At 36.8% G+C, this 16,812-nt stretch overlaps 1 protein-coding gene across 1 annotated transcript in view; it reads left to right on the top strand.

Annotated features, from left to right (window-relative positions):
* Positions 1 to 222: 222 nt before the first annotated feature.
* CNTN6 (contactin 6) overlaps positions 223 to 16,812 on the top strand; it is a 161,955-nt gene continuing 145,365 nt past the window's right edge. Inside the window, 1 exon segment of the mRNA XM_065935281.1 lies at positions 223 to 379. Within this exon segment, the coding sequence (XP_065791353.1) occupies positions 238 to 379 (142 nt within the window). The 5' untranslated portion in view covers positions 223 to 237.

Here is a 16,812-nt window from a genome sequence, read left to right as displayed (position 1 = left end):
CAAGAGTATTAGTTCTTTCAAATAATCTAGTTGTTGATATTATGGAGCTCACTTATCTTCAGTGAAACTGGTAGAATGTGTCCACATGTAACCATTTTTGTTTTATTTTAATAGTCTCAGAAATTGCAAATGTATGTTGTTTAAACCAATAGTGGTCAACTCTGCTTATTGGAGGCATAATTTGATTTTTTTTTTCTTTGAAGGTGGAAGCAAAATGGCGCAGATATTGATTTTACCATGAGCTATCACTACAGGTTGGAGGGAGGCAGTTTGGCAATCAGCAGCCCTCGCACAGATCAAGATATTGGCACGTACCAGTGCCTGGCCACCAATTCTCTGGGAACAATTCTGAGTCAGAAGGCAAAGCTCCAATTTGCATGTAAGTTTGTGGGAAAAATCTATAATCTTTGTGTTTCTGAAAATATATTCTTATTATAACCATGGTAGAAAAAAGCCAACTTTGCCAATCACATGCTCTTTGAGAGCAAATATGAATTTATAGAGGTAAAAAGTTTTAACAGTGTGCATTTTGTGAATTCAGACTCCTGGGAATAGTTGAATGTTTCAAAAAAAAAAGCAGGAAATATCAGTATTATTGTAGTTTGTGAATTATATTTAGAAACATCTCTGAAAGTTCTAGATATACATATTCAGATAACGATTTGATATATATATGTGTGTGTGTGTGTGTATATATATATATATCCCTTTTCCTTCTTCTTTTGCACTGGGCATTAATGTGAAGGGCACAAGAATAAAAGAAAGCAAAGATGTTTTTTGGGGGAAGGCAAGCATCTTCCCAGGAAAAGTGATCATGCATCTACAGTTTGATGCAGGTGGAAATAAAGTAGATGCCAAAGGCAGACTTTATATTAACTGTAACAATGTCCAACTGCGTCACATAAATGTCATCCAAATAATTACCTGGGTGACATTTGGGGACATTAGCAGATGAACAATAGACATACTGCTCCTTATAGTGTTTCCAGGGACTGAAATGTTTCATACTGGATCCAGGGAAAGCCTTGTTTGAAAGTAATTACATCTGTTGATGTGGATGAGGCAGAAGCCTTACATCTTTCCCTTTATACTCCCTCTGCCGTGCGACTCCCACTCACGCCCTCCTCAGAGGATGTACCAGGGGCCAAAGAGTGAGAAGCTACTCTTTGGGACCCTGATGAATAGGTCTATGCTTCTGCTATTTTGAAAAAGTAACTATTTTGAAATTTACAGAATAAAATATACATCCAAAGCCCACCTTGTAGAGCTGTTGCACGAAGGAGGACCCCTTCTTGGGCCCGAAACTGGGCTCTTGTCTAACACTCGGAAATGAATTGTCCAAGGAGACACATGTGCTGACAAAGCAAGAGGTTTTATTGGGAAAGGGCGCCTGGGTGGAGAGCAGGAGGGCAACGGAACCCAGGAGAACAGCTCTGCCACATGGCTTGTAGTCTCAGGTTTTATGGTGATGGGATTAGTTTCCAGGTTGTCTTTAGCCAGTCATTCTAACTCAAGAGTCCTTCCTGGTGGTGCACGCCTTGTTCAGCCAAGATGAATGCCAGAGAGAAGGATTCTGGGAGGTGGTCGGACATGTGGTGTCTCCTTTTGACCTTTTCCAAACTCTTCCAGTTGGTGGAAGCTTATTAGTTCCATGTTCCTTACCAGGACCTCTTGTCATAAAACAACTCATGCAGATGGTTACTATGGTGCCTGGCCAGGGTGGGTGGTTTCAATCAGTGTGCTTCCCCTAACAGAACTACTTTAATCATCAGTAGATATATAAATTTAGAGTAGGAAATGGCAACCCATTCCAGTATTCTTTCCTAGGAGAGCCCATGGACAGAGGAGTCTAGCAGCCTACACTCCATGGTGTCACAAGAGTCAGACACAACTTAGCAACTAAACTACCACCACCGCCACCAGATATATAAATTAATAATTAGGTCTGTTTCTCATTGCAAGTCTTGTGTTCCAAAGATACTTTGCTCCACACAAAGCTCCCCTATGTTAACCATTCTGTGAATGGCCTTGTTTCTGAATATGTATATAAATACACTCAGAAATAAACACATATGTATATAAGTATGTGTGTATATTTGTGTGTGTGATTATAAATATACACACATGTACATAAATGTATGTGGTTCTCTATATACACACATACATACATGTATGCATATACAGAAGCATTGCCAAGTGTATCTGAATGTATTTATATCTTCAGAAAACAAAGGATAATGCAAAATTTTACAGGGCTAAGTGGAATATTAACAAATGCTGGTGGCTGTTCCCAACCTAGGGATCGAACTCAGGTCTCCTGCATTGCAGGTGGATTCTTTACTGTCTGATCCAGCAGGGAAGTCCCATTTGAAACTTAGGGTAAAGATAATCACAATACTTGATTTCTACATTTCAGCTAAGACCATCACTTGGAAAAACAATAGCGAGCAAAATATTAATGAAGACTTATTTCACAGAAGTAAACAATTGCTCCACAGACTTTGAATGACTCTGCCAAAATAATATTTTTTTTTCACTTGAATAGAAGATGATCCTCGGAGATATACATGGTCAGATTGCATAAAAATAAATTTAACAAATTTGATTTTCTGTAAAGGAAATCCCATAGATCATATTTATTTGCTAAACCCGGTGTTTCTCCAGAGTTATGGATTCTATCCTTTCTTGAAAATAACTGAATACCTATGAAGAAAGTTAATGCACTGTGCTTTATATGGCCATGTATTTCCTTCTCTTTGTTCCCCTTTTTAAATGAAAAATTTGTATTTTTAATTTCCAAATTATTTTTTTACTTTTTTTCTGCTTTAAAAATGTGTAACTAAAAGTTTTTGTAAGTTAAAACATAAACTCTATTTGCTAAAAAAAGAAAAAGAAAAATATTTAAAATTAAGAAAAAAAAATTATGCTTTCATTTGGATGAATCAGAAAAGTCAGTTTTCTATCCTTGCTGACTTTCCTGTCTCTTTATAAAGTTTTCTTTTTTGGGAGTTGAAAGTATATGACTGTTGTTCCCTAAAAGCATTTCTATTACTATTTATGCAGAAAGAAGGTCTACATCCATTAGCTGATATTTCTCCTGCAGACTTAAAGAGTCTTAGGTTCCAAGTCTTAAACTTGAAAAAACAAAAAACAAACAAACAAGAATCAGATCATTATGCTTTTTCTGTCCAGTAACTATAACAGTGTCTTGCCTGAAATGTTTCCTGTTGTTTCCATGGAGAGATTTGGTTGAGTTTATCTCTGCTGACTTGAATCAACCCTAAAAATAACCAACACTTTTTAATCACCTATAAAGTATCTCCTTTCCTTTCCTAGAGCTCATAAGTACTCTTGCCAGCTTACTTAAGTCAGTTGTTCATTCCAAGTAGTAAAGAATTTATTTTAAAAATGTGAAAAATACCACTTCTAGCTTTGTCACTGCTATTACGCAACTCTGAATGGTCTATTTTGAACAAATGTGCATAAAGATCTTAAAAATGAATCAAAAGGTGTTAATAACTTACAGCCCAGAAGACTCCATTTACAAATTCTTTCTTCTAATCTCATTTGAGGTACACAGGATATTAGTATTGCAAAATAGATTTTCTGAAATTTCACCCAAAGAGATTACATTTGTATCCACATTGAAATCTGCACATAACCTTAGAAATAAGGTTACTTTTCCAAAAAGAGAGTAGGGGAGAGAGAGAGAGAGAGACAGAAAAAATGAAGATACAGAGAAAGGAGTGGCAGAGAGCAGAAGAGAGAACAAAATAGAAGGGAACTATTATTTAAACTATGAAAACTATAAAAATGAAATTATTTTATTCATATAAATCAATAAAACCAGTTCAAAAATTAAAAAAAAAAGAATTTATTTTTCTATGAAAATATCTTAAACATCACTAATCAGTATGTAAATATAAATCAAAACCAGAAAACACTGCTTCATACTCATTAAGGTGGCTATTACCAAAAAAAAAAAAAAAAAAGCAAAACAAATAAACAACAACAACAAAAATATCCACAGAGAATAACAAGTGTTGGCAAAGGTGTTAAAAAATTGAAACCCTTCTGCATTACTGATGGGTATGTAAAATCGTATAGCTACTATGGAAGCAGCAGTTCCTTAAAAAATTAAACATAGACCTATCACAACACAGTAATTCCACCTCTAGCCATACCTTCTACTTAATCTGAGTTGTCATCACCATCTTCATAAATTTTCAACATTGCCTATTTTACTAGAAAAGCTTTTGTATCTTTCTTAACATCATAACAATGGTGGTCACATGCTAAAATTTTTGATACAAACAGACCTGAGTTCAAATTCTATCTCTGTAAAATATCCTGCAGCAGGAAATTAGGCCATCTTTTAACAATATCAGTGGAAACAGTGTCACACTTTATTTTTTTGGGCTCCAAAATCACTGCAGGTGGTGATTGCAGCCATGAAATTAAAAGACGCTTACTCCTTGGAAGGAAAGTTATGACCAACCTACATAGCATATTAAAAAGCAGAGACACTACTTTGCCAAAAAAGGTCCATCTAGTCAAGTCTATGGTTTTTCCAGTGGTCATGTATGGATGTGCGAGTTGAACTGTGAAGAAAGCTGAGCACCAAAAAACTGATGCTTTTGAACTGAGGTGTTGGAGAAGACTCTTGAGAGTCCCTTGGACTGCAAGGAGATCCAACCAGTCCATCCTAAAGGAGATCAGTCCTGGGTGTCCATTGGAAGGACTGATGCTGAAGCTGAAACTCCAGTACTTTGGCCACCTCATGTGAAGAGTTGACTCATTGGAAAAGACCCTGATGCTGGGAGGGATTGGGGGCAGGAGGAGAAGGGGATGACAGAGGATGAGATGGCTGGATGGCATCACCGACTCGATGGACATGAGTTTGAGTAAACTCTGGGAGTTGGTGATGGACAGGGAGGCCTAGTGTGCTGCAACTCATGGGGTCGCAAAGAGTAGGACACGACTGAGCGACTGAAATGAACTGAACTGAACTGAACCCTATTTATGAAATGTATACAGTGAGAATTGCAGCAGTATCCAAAGGACAGTGACGGGGATTAACTGAGTAATGATGTGAAACCCCTGGTCCCTTATAGGCACTCAGGAAATGGTAACTCTAATTCTTCTTTTGATATTTTCATTTCCTCTCCCAAATAGGCCAGATATCCATATATTTCAGATTGCTACAGTTACTCATAGAAAAATCTAGTTTACATTTCAAAACTTCCTCCAGACCAGTTGTTCTCTTGTTTTCAAAGCTTTTAAGTGTTTGACATATATTACCTTCCTTGAACTGTGGAATAACCATAAGAGGATGATTCAATCATTCCCATTTTATAGATTAGAAGCCTGAGGCTCACTGAGATTGGGACTTTTTAGGAAGTATATTGTTAGAGAATAAGTTGTAACTTTAGTAAAAAAGTTCAGATTCTACAGCAGAAACCAATAAAACATTGTAAAACAATTATATTCCATTAAAAAATAAACAAAAATTCAAATTCTAAAAGTCATGTCTTTTGTATTAAGGTATTCAGTCCTATTCAAACAGTGCTCACACAGATCAAGTGGGATTTCTTTCTTCATTTAATAGACCTCTGACATAATCACTGTTGAAATAATAAGCCATTTCTGAAGGACAGTAACCTTCACATAGGCTGGTGGTAGATCCTATTGGTGCTGGTTCAAATCCCCTTTACTGGACAAAGAACCCAGCTGTTAATGCCCACAGCTACCCCTTTTTCTTCAACCCATACCCTAGAGCTCCCTATGGGATCAGGCTGGAGCGAAACAACAGCTGAGACCCCTTTTGGCTTAGCCCCTTCCTATGCCCTATCCAGTTCCCATCCCTCCATTTCTCCTTCAAGTGTTTCCTCAATAAATCAATGTAGTTGAACCTCTGTGTTAGGCTTTGCTTCTAAGGAAACCACAGTAAGACAGACACTAAACATATAAGATATTTGATCTTATTGACAGCCAGATTGGGTCCAGAATCTCTAATCATAAGAATTTCCATAGGTAAGAGCAAAACCGTACATCAGAATAAAATTATGTCAACAACTCTACTGGCAGCCAATTGTATAGTGCCACTTTGACCTTCAGAACAAATGAACTATGAACCACCTTTCAGAACCTAACTCATCCATGGGAGAGGCTCTGTAGGCAAATGTGTCTAGATAATTGATGGCTTGTGTTTGCAACTTCCTTCCGGATGTTCAGCAATTCAAAATCTCCCTTGGAGTTTATTTTAGACTCTGGCCTATTAGAGTTGCCTTAACTTGAATCATCCCACCACAAAACCATCCAGGAATACAGCCCAAATATTTAAAAACAAAAAACTCTGTTATAAAATATCCTCCTAAATCTAATCTGCCTTTAAACTGTTGTTACTCAGGCAAGTTAGTCATCTCTATAGACTTATTAAAGGTGTGTTTTGAATTATTTAATCCCAAAAGTTTCCTTCAATTCTTCCACATAAGATCCTGTCATTCCAAATTATCAGGTAGATTCCTATTTAAGCTCTTTTCTTTTTTCTCCAAGCAACCTCAAACTTAAAGCAAATGCAGTGAGTATCTAGTCACCAAAAGCTTCTGTTATCACCTTGGCATCTTGAATGATAAATCCAGTTTGACTTTATACAAGCTACACATGCAACTACTTTTAATTTCTTTGATTTCTCAAGGACTTTGGTGGTAAAGGTTGAATGTAGACTTCTTCCTTTCATATGTATGTTAATGAATTACTCTGTATTTGTGTGAGAGAACATTGCATCTGTCATTGCTGTTTAAAATGTCATCCTTGAGTAAAGAAAAGGCAGAGGATTTTGAAAGAAATCTCTGATTTCACTGAACTGTATTATTATTATTATTTGTAGACTCATAATACATACCTCTACCAATGCATAGAGATACACTAGGATAAAAGTTACTTATGAATAGACTTTTTGATCCTCCTCTATTTAATATTTAATCACAGATACCATTTCAAATAAGTTTGTTCTATTATTGCTGAAATCTCCTAGTTTTGCAAGACTGACGCTAGACTGGTTGAATAAATGAATGGTCATTTGTTTATTCATTAGCCAAGCAACCAGAAAACACCTTATTTATATGCATCAAGTACTGTGCTAGGGACTAAAGATCAAATAGTAGATAAGAAATAGCTATTCCCTGTCTTCACAGAGCAGACAGGTGAAAACTTGAGAGCAAGAAAAAAAGGAAAGAAAGAAATTGCTAGCATTTGCATAATACATATTATATAGCAGGCATTGTTCCAAACTCTTTATGTAAATTAACTTCAATGAGCCTCACAATAACACTATGAAGTTATTATAATCCCTTTTTCGGATGACCAGATGGAGGCTATAGAAGAACTAATCAACTTGCCTCAAATCACACACATAATAAGCGACAGAGTCAGTATTCAAACCTGGGCAGTTGGAACCTGGAGTCCACGTTCTTAATGCCCACATGTGCGTGCGTGCATACTAAGTTGCTTCAGTCGTGTCTGACTCTTTGCAACCCTATAGATTGTAATCCGCCAGACTCCTCTGTCCATGGGAATCTCCAGGCAAGAATACTGGAGTGGGTTGCCAAGTCCTCTTCCAGGGAATCTTTCCAATTCAGGGGTGAAACCCATGTATCCTGCGGCTCCACTGCAGGCAGATTCTTTACCACACAGCACCTCCTCAAAAAAAACCATCAGGTGATGTGAGAGGGTTAGATGTAATCTCCAAGAGAGACCAGAAGAGAAAGTAGTCATGTTTGTCTGGATTGGACAAAGGGCAAGGGAAGCCTTCCAAAGACAATGGGGCTTGAAATGGCCTTGAAATATTAGATTGTGTTCCAGATACAGAAAATAGGGGAGGAGAATGTTCAGGTTCACAGGAGAACAAGAGGAATGCAAATGCAAACAAGCCTCAAGTATTAGAGGAAATGAAGGGGAATGGGAAAAACCAGGCAGGAACAAGACAAGCCATGATTCAGAAATTATTGGTTTTCTAGGACAAGGCTGAACCATAAATTGGAGCCAGGTATACCCAAATTTCAGAGACCCTTTATTTCCAAGCTTAATCTATGAATAATGGAATGATTGGGTGATATTGCGAGATGCCAGAAAAACCAGCAAAATTCTATCATATCATAAAGCTTTTAGGCAGAGGCACCAGGGATGAACTGTCTATGTTTCAAAAATACTCCCACTCAGTGTGACAATGTACACAGGTGTGAATTCCTGTGTAAAATAGTGGTGTCAACAGTACCCACTTTCTGCGCATGTGTGTGCTGACTCGCTTCAGTTTTGTCCAATTCTTTGTGACTCTATGGACTGTAGCCCACCCAGGCTCCAGTCTATGGGGTCCTCCAGGCAAAAATACTGAAGTGGGGTGCTATTCCCTTCTCCAGGGGATCTTCGTGACCCAGGGCTGGAACCCATGTCTCTTATGTCTCCTGCAATGGCAGGTGGGTTCTGTACCACTAGTGTCACCTGGGAAACCCCCTCTCTTTATATAGGTTTATTATAAGGACCAAATATGCAGTGTTATATGTAGAGCAAGTGGTAAGGGCACCTGGCATATTGTTGTGAGTTGTTGATGGAGAGCCTGGGAGAAGTCTGGCCATGTAACTATGAAGAGACCAAGTTTGGTACTTCAGTACTTATCCTAAGAACAACGGAAATGCTTTGAATGATGTTGCAGATTTTGAAGTTGTTTATAAACTGTTGTTTGAAAATACTAATACTTTTTCCTTAAAAATATATATCTGATATATTAATGATCTTAATTTTATTATTAAAACCACCATATATATATTTAGGGCTTCTAGGGGTAAAGAACCCACCTGCCAATGCATGAGACTTGAAACATGGGTTCGCTCCCTGGCTTGGGAATATCCCCAGGAGGAGGGCATGGCAACCCACTCCAGCATTCTTGCCTGGAGAATCCCATGGGCAGAGGAACCTGGTAAACTACAGTCCACGGGGTCGCAGAGCTGGACACAACTGAAGCAACTTCACACTCAGGCACACATTTAGGGATGCTGCAAACCTCTTTTCTCACACTTGTAGGATGAAGTTAAAGAATTCTTGCTTCATGTCACAGGGTTTAATTTTAGATGGCTCAAGGTTAAAATGTGATAATATTTCATTTTAAAGGGCTATAAAGATGTGAGCATTTACAATCATTGTAAATTATTTCTTTCCCAGAGAAATGCCAAGGGTTTTATATCTGCAATGCTGTTCATCTTTATTCTCTACCTGTAACCTGTCCCAAATCATGTTTTGCAGGTTGAGAAATTAAAGAAATTCAAAATGGGGCAAACACATCACCTGGTCATTAACCTGCCACAGACCTAGACTTTTTCACATCTCAATCTCAAAATAACTTCTAAATATATATATATTTGTAGGTAGAGGAAGTAAAACAGAATCCACATGAATCCAAAAACCATAATCAGAATAACAGAAAAGATCTCCAGGTAAAAGTAACGATATAAAGGTCTTTGACTCTTCAGAGAAGGAACTCCAAAGGTACCTGTATATTATTTGAAAAAGTGAAAATGAGCGTCACTCAGACGTGTCTGACTCTTTGCAACCCCATGAACTATACAGTCAATGGAATTCTCCAAGCCAGAATGCTGGAGTGGGTTGCCATGCTCTTCTCCAGGGGATCTTCCCAACCCAGGGTTCGAACTTAGGTCTCCCACATTGCAGGCAGATTCTTTATCAACTGAACCACAAGGGAAGAGGATGTGTATTTTTATTTCTGTCTCTTGCCCAGTATCTGTACAAGCATAAAAAAACAAACAAAAGAAACCCCTCACATTTAGAAATAAATTTTAAAAGCTTCCTTGGGTACTGATGAATTCAAAATGTCTTTAAATTTTTTTCACATGTAAGAAATATAAAAACAGTTATACATGATCCTGATGATATGGTGGCAAAGTACATTTATATCTGAAAAATAAATTAAGACCCGGGAGAAGGAGTTTTAAAGATAACACTTGAAAATGCATTTGGAAATTGTAAAGGCTCTGATAATTTTGAAGTATGTGTCAAGTGGGTAATGCATATCTAATTATAAATGAAAAAGCTAGATGGCTTTTAACCTTTTTTTTTTTACATCAGGAAAATAACTAAACAAAGTAAGTTGACATATTTTTCTTTAACTTATTAAATAAAACAAATCAGATAAATTAGTATTGGTTTTTCATGATCATTTTGGAAATAGCACTAAAAAATGTTCCAATTAAGTTAATATTCTCAATTTATCTTAATGGAAAACCATCAATAGGTATTGTAAAAAGGAGAAGAGTTTGTGTTTGCTTTTAAAAATAACTTGAGCCTTAAACAATTGGACTCAGAATAGCTGCATAACTGAATTACAGCAAGCTACTATTATTTTTATTTTCTTTACTAAATCAATAGCAAAATGGATTATTCAATGTGTTAGCCTCATTTTTTCTTCTTCATCACTGTTGGACATCTATGTATGTATCTTATCAGAAATGGTGCCTTTTCAAAAGGCAGGCTTTCTCTTACCTCCTATGTTCAGCAAGACCTAGTCTTTTTAGGTCCATTTGAATAAAAGTGCACATTCAAGCTGCACAGGTGAAGAGCTGGGGTTTGAGAAGAAAATGTTACAAAGTAAGGTATTCATCTAACAAAATTGAGAGTTCCTGGTTTGTAAAATAGAGAAAGAAACTCAAAGCCAAAGGGTTTATTTATTACTCTTATGCTACTTGACAAACGATTTTGAGGAACTTTTGAACATAACCCATAGAGATTTTGCTTTTGAAATGTACAGATTTCGTCAGGACTCACAGCCATGTTCTTATTTGTACTAAGGAATCAAATGAATTATCTTCTAGTAGTTTTAATATGTAACTGAAATAGCAGACCCAAACCAAGTGTTTAAAAAGTAAATTCTAATGATAAAGAGGATTTAGTGTCAACCTCTGGAAACATTCATCTTGTTTTAACATATTAATTTATATGCAATCCTTTCCAAGAAGCAAACACATACAGAAAATTACAAAACATATAAGAACAGTGAAACGTTACTAAGCCAGATCCAAGACAGAAAATTGGCAACCCCTTTCCCTACAAGACCTTTCCGGTTTCTACTTCCTCTCCTCTTCACTATCTTGACTTGTAAATATATAGTTAAATATTGTCTTTTTCAATTTGATTTGAATAAAATCGCACTATATATATTCCTTTGAGTCTGGCTTTGCAGTTGACAGTATTTATGAGATTTATTCATGTTGTTGTGGGCAACTGCAGATCATTCATTTCCACTGCTATATAATATTTTATTACACAAGTATACTATGACTACTGAATGACTTCTCATCTAATTGGAAATGTGGATTGTTTCTAGAGGGAAAGATGAATAATTCTTTATGAATAATCATGTTTATATCTTTGGTACATTTGTGTACACATTTCTCTGTTGTATATACCATAGTGTAGAATTATAGGGCACTTGGGTATGTGTATTTACAACTTTAAAAGATAATGTACCTGTTGTCTCTAGTGGTTTTATTAATTTATCCTCTTACCAGCAATGCTTTTTGACCACATTTGACACTATCTTTTGTCAACTATTTTGTCAGTCTTTTTTAAAATTTTAGCATTTGAAGAGGCTCTGCTAAGTTATCTCATTTGGGTTTGATTTACATTTCCTGGTAACTAATGAACTTGAGCACCTTTCATATGTGTATTGGCTTATTGCAAATCCTCTCCCCTTTAGAAGAAAACATTTAACTCATTTTTCTATTAAGCCATCTTTCTTTTTCTTAGTGATTGGTTCTAGCTATGAGCCCATTGTTCCTTTTATGTGGAGAAATAGCTTTTCCTACTGTGTGGCTTGCTTTTAACTCACTGAAACATATCTTGATAAATAGAAATTTTCAAATTTAATACAGTCCAATTTATCAATTGTGCCCTATATGTAATGATGCTTTTTGTAAAAAGTTTAAGAAATGCTTTCCTACCTTGATTAAATGAAGACACTCACCTATATTATTATTTTATTGGCTTGACCTTCATATTTAAAATTGCAGTGCATCTGGAAGTTATTTACTTATTTGTTGGTATGGGGTAAGGTAGGTTCAATACATATGTATATTTTACACGGATCCTATTGAGCCAATCAATATATGAAAAATGCAGCCCTTGCATCAGTATTCTATACTGCCATTGCTGAAGATAATCAAGTATGCCCGGGACTCCTGGGCTTTCTGTCTTCTCTTCCATTGGTGTATTTTCTAGCCTTGTGTAAATGCCAAACTCTTAATTATGGTAGTCTTACAATAAGTTCTAATATCTGGGAGTGATTAAGTTGATGATACATGTTAAATATGAGCTAAACTCAAGGAGAATAAAATCCCAAATAAAATAAAAAAGAAATAAAAACTCATATCATAAAGTTCTATCCAATCACTAAACCTGAGCTTTCCAGTGGTGAAGGCAAAAAAAGTGTTCATATCTTTCAGGGGATAAAAACATGTCAATTGTTTCTGTAAGCATAATTCCTTTGATTCTAGAACCTGAGAGAAGTTTCTCTTGTGAATCCTCGAGAGCAAAGTGGTTGACTCTGTGAACGACATTCCCCTTACAAACCTGTTCAAATGCTTACAACACTGGTTTTCTTATGGTGGTTTCTTACATCATATCTCAAAAACAATAGCTCATATTTGGTAGATGCTCAAGTCTCTTTCATAACATTAGTTAAGAGGCTTCTCAAACTATATGCCTACTTTACTACTACTGGAGCCGAGTCACTGTTTGCAATTCTCACCCTCTGGCTATAACTGTTACAATACCATCAATAGGTCCTCTGCACAGGCAATAGATTGTGTGGCTTTTCTTGGTGGAAGGGTCACAAAGCATAACTCATTCCAGAGGTCCTGCCTACCTCTATCAGAAAACTAGGTTAGACTATTTTTCCTAGACATTCCTCTGTTTGTTTTCATTTTCTCAGACTTCCTAGATTGATGGTATAGGAAGAAAATTGTTCTGGTTCCAGAACTGGTGGTGTTACATTTATGTCACCCCCTTCTCTGTTCTTGTAGAAATGAGGGGATAGTGGAGATTTATAATAATAAGGCATGTAAGCATTTCTAGTTTTATGATGTTGAGTACATCTGCTATGACAGATGCTAACATATATGCTCCTAAAAGGACTCACCAAGCTTTTCAACAGTTCTTTCTAGCTAAAGAGTATAATTTAGTTTAATCCTTCAAACTACCATGTAACATAGAAGCTACTATTACAATCCCTATTTTAGACGAGAAATGCAGCTTAGGGTAATTAGAAAATAGTGTAGATGAGATGTAATACAAGAGATTCTGATGTTTAAACCCACTTCCCTAATCATTCAACCTGTGCTTGGGTTCAGTTCAGTTCAGTCACTCAGTCGTGTCTGACTCTTTGCGACCCCATGAACCGCAGCACGCCAGGCCTCCCTGTCCATCACCAACTCCTGGAGTCCACCCAAACCCATGTCCTTTGAGTCGGTGATGCCATCTAACCACCTCATCCTCTGTCGTCCCCTTCTCCTCCTGCCCTCAACCTTTCCCAGCATCAGGGTCTTTTCAACTAGTGCTTATAAAATGCTAATATGCATAAAAATCATTTGGGAATCTTACTAAATGTAAATTCCGATTCAAGAAATCTAAATAGAGGCCCAGTAGTTTTAAGTTCTAGCTAACTTCCAGGTGACACATTTGTTGCTGGCCTCAAAACCATACTGAGTAGGAAACACACTCTCAGAATAAGACTTATGTTAGTGTCTAAAACAATCTAATAGCAGCATATAGAGGTCTACCCAAGGAGATGCAAGAAGGCAGCTCTGTTATGGTTTACATAAATTCAGAGGAAAAGCAACTGTTCATCTGCATTTCCAGACTCTAAGATGGCCATTCAACATATTTATTTACACAGTCAAGTAATGCATATTTATTGAGCACCTACAATGTGCCAAACATAGGTAGAAGCAGTGAGCAAAGTGAACTCTTTTATCTGTGTTTGTGCATCTGCTCAAATATAACTATAACTTTACTTAAAAAAAAATATATCAATGTCACTGGAATAATAGAACAAGAAAAATAAATGTGTTTGACCATTAACCAAAGCAATAAGTTTTTGAACTATAATCTCCTGTCAGAAATTTCTACTCATTACATCAGAAGATTCAAATGAGGAACAGTATAGATTTACAGGCATGACTTAGCAAGTCAATTGCAGAGTGATTACCCTCCCCTTCCTTTTTGAGAATCCTTAAGTTGAGAGATCTACTTCCACATAGATATTATTAATGAGTTGTTTTGCATAAGTCAATTTTATTTTATGAATGGAGATCACATAACCCTCATTTAATTCTTCCAGAAATCCCATCTATAAGAGCTACTAGAATTTATCTTTCTATCCTTTGAGTACAAAGGATTTATTTTAATTATTTCATCAGTTTTAAGCAAGAGCAATCAAACGTAAACAATGGTGCTAGGAGCTGTGCCCCATGCCAGTTGCCTCTCAGCTTTCTGGTTTTTTTTTTTTTTGTCTTTGTACTGGTCTCAGTATTTATTTAGAATGTATTAATAAACCTAGTGTTTTCATTTTAAAAGGTATGAAATCTGGCTGAGTCAAACATCAAAATTTATGATATTTCTTCTTGACAAGTCTAGCAGGTTGAGGGTTCTATTGTTATTAATATAAACATTAATATTAATAAAAGTTAATATGTATCCAATAAGCCAAGCACTGGGAAAAGCAGTTCCTGGGCTTGCTTAAATTCCCATCATGGGTGTGCGGGAGGGCCGAGAACTTAAGCCTGGCTCTGATAGACAATAGAACTCGGGCTCTGAGCACAAACCTCCTCACTGGCAGGTGTCCTAAAGAAGCATCTTACTGTCTATGGTCCAAGTTATCCCATCTCTACCTTCCACCTCTCTCCTCCACCCTCCATCTCTCTGTCTGCAGACACTTCAGATAAAACTATCCCTTCCCTTTAACTTTACATTCTCACAGCAGACGCAGAGAGGGTGTTTTGACAAGACCCTTCACAAACACATACCCAAACGCACATCCTTACCCCCATATTTGCCTTGACATTACCATCCCTGATGTATTGGACCTTCACTATTGTGGATATAGGACATTGTAATAAGACTTGAGTTCTAAGGTCACCAATCACTGCCCAGACCCTCATCTACACACGACTCTGTTTGTTCTCATATCTGACCCCATTTCCCAACCTCCTCAGCTGCTAAAATTAATCCCTGGACCATGTGAAACCAAGTCAGTAATCAGCTGAATCCTTATACTTTGCTCTAACTTACTCCTTCCTACACTGCGTCAGTTGAAACTGGCTTTCATCTAAGGATGCTGCTTCTCTTGTATTCCTCCAAACTGGTGACTGTTTTGGCCCATGCTCTCTTTTAAAAAAAAAATTAATTTTACACTGGAGTATAGTTGACTAACAATGTTGTTAGTTTCAGGTGGACAGCAGGATGTACATGGACCTGTATCTATGCTTTTACAAATTCTCTCCCATTTAGGTTATTGCGAGTATTGAGCAGAGTTCCCTGTGCTATGCAGCAGGTCCTTGTCAGTTGTCTGTTTTAAATACAGCAGTGTGCCCCATGCCCTCTTACTACCCATCTTGTGAGGGAGGAGAGTTCCACTTTTCCCTCAATGCCACTTCTAGACAATTTCCTCTCACATATACAATGCCTCAGTTGCTTTAATCATGGCAAGTAGATTATGCTACCTATGTCATCTTCATGTTATCATTCCAGTTCATCCCATCATTCCTTTAAGACTTTACCTCCTGGCTGTTAATCTCACCAAAATATTTCTGCCATCTTTCCCTATATTCAACATTCAGTATTCAATGATCTGATTTATCAGTTTCTTGATTTCTTATCTTCTACTAATCTTGTTCATCACTCTACCTTAGCCAGATGCCATCTTGTCAAGCTGACTCCAAAACCTTGTTTACCTGTCTAAAATGCAAAGCTTCACTTATATCTAATTTTCAACCTCCCCAACTCTGGAACACCACTTTTTAACTATCTAGCTCACTGCCCCTATGTCCAGGGACTCCAATAATACTTTGGTGCACTGGAACCTATAATATATTAATCCTAACAAATACCCTCTGTCCCTATCTGACCTCATGCCATTTCCTTTTTAATCAGACTAAATCCCCTGATTTAACATTCGAACTATTTTTTCCCAGTCACCTTGACTCAACTGCTCATTTCTTCCTTCATTTTATTCATCTGCTGAAAACCTAATCATGCTGAATCCAAACTAAAAATTTCACTTAAAGAAAAGTCCAACCATGATACCTGGTCTCACTTTTAATTTGTAACCATTAACATCAAGTGGGACCTTATTGCTGCTTGACATAAAGATGGAGGGGAAGTAATCATGACATTCAAAGATATTGCTGTGTTGGGTTTCTTGTGCCTTTCAAAGTCTTGACTCTCAAAGTCTTGACTCTGTTTTTATCTCATAACCTAGTCCCACTTTTTAGACATCACCCAACTTGCCTTTCTTTGTAAATACCTGTCACCATTCACTTTCTGTACTGAAATTCACTTTTCCTGAGTCTAACTATAGTGTTGTCTTCTAAGGATAAACATACAGGTGTGTGTTTTCCTTTTTGTGTACCTTTTCCCTCCTTAGTAGTAATCAATAATAGACTTGCCAAACTGCTTTCTTTATCTAAAAATGACTGGATTTCAGAATTCTCAAAGCTAGACAGTCATAATCTTTCTTTTAAAAGTCAA

This window comes from Muntiacus reevesi, chromosome 4, assembly GCF_963930625.1.
Source record: "Muntiacus reevesi chromosome 4, mMunRee1.1, whole genome shotgun sequence".
In the NCBI taxonomy this organism is placed as follows: domain Eukaryota; kingdom Metazoa; phylum Chordata; class Mammalia; order Artiodactyla; family Cervidae; genus Muntiacus; species Muntiacus reevesi.
The sequence above is the reverse complement of the archived record's forward strand: the minus strand, read 5'-3'. Positions and strand labels throughout refer to the sequence as shown.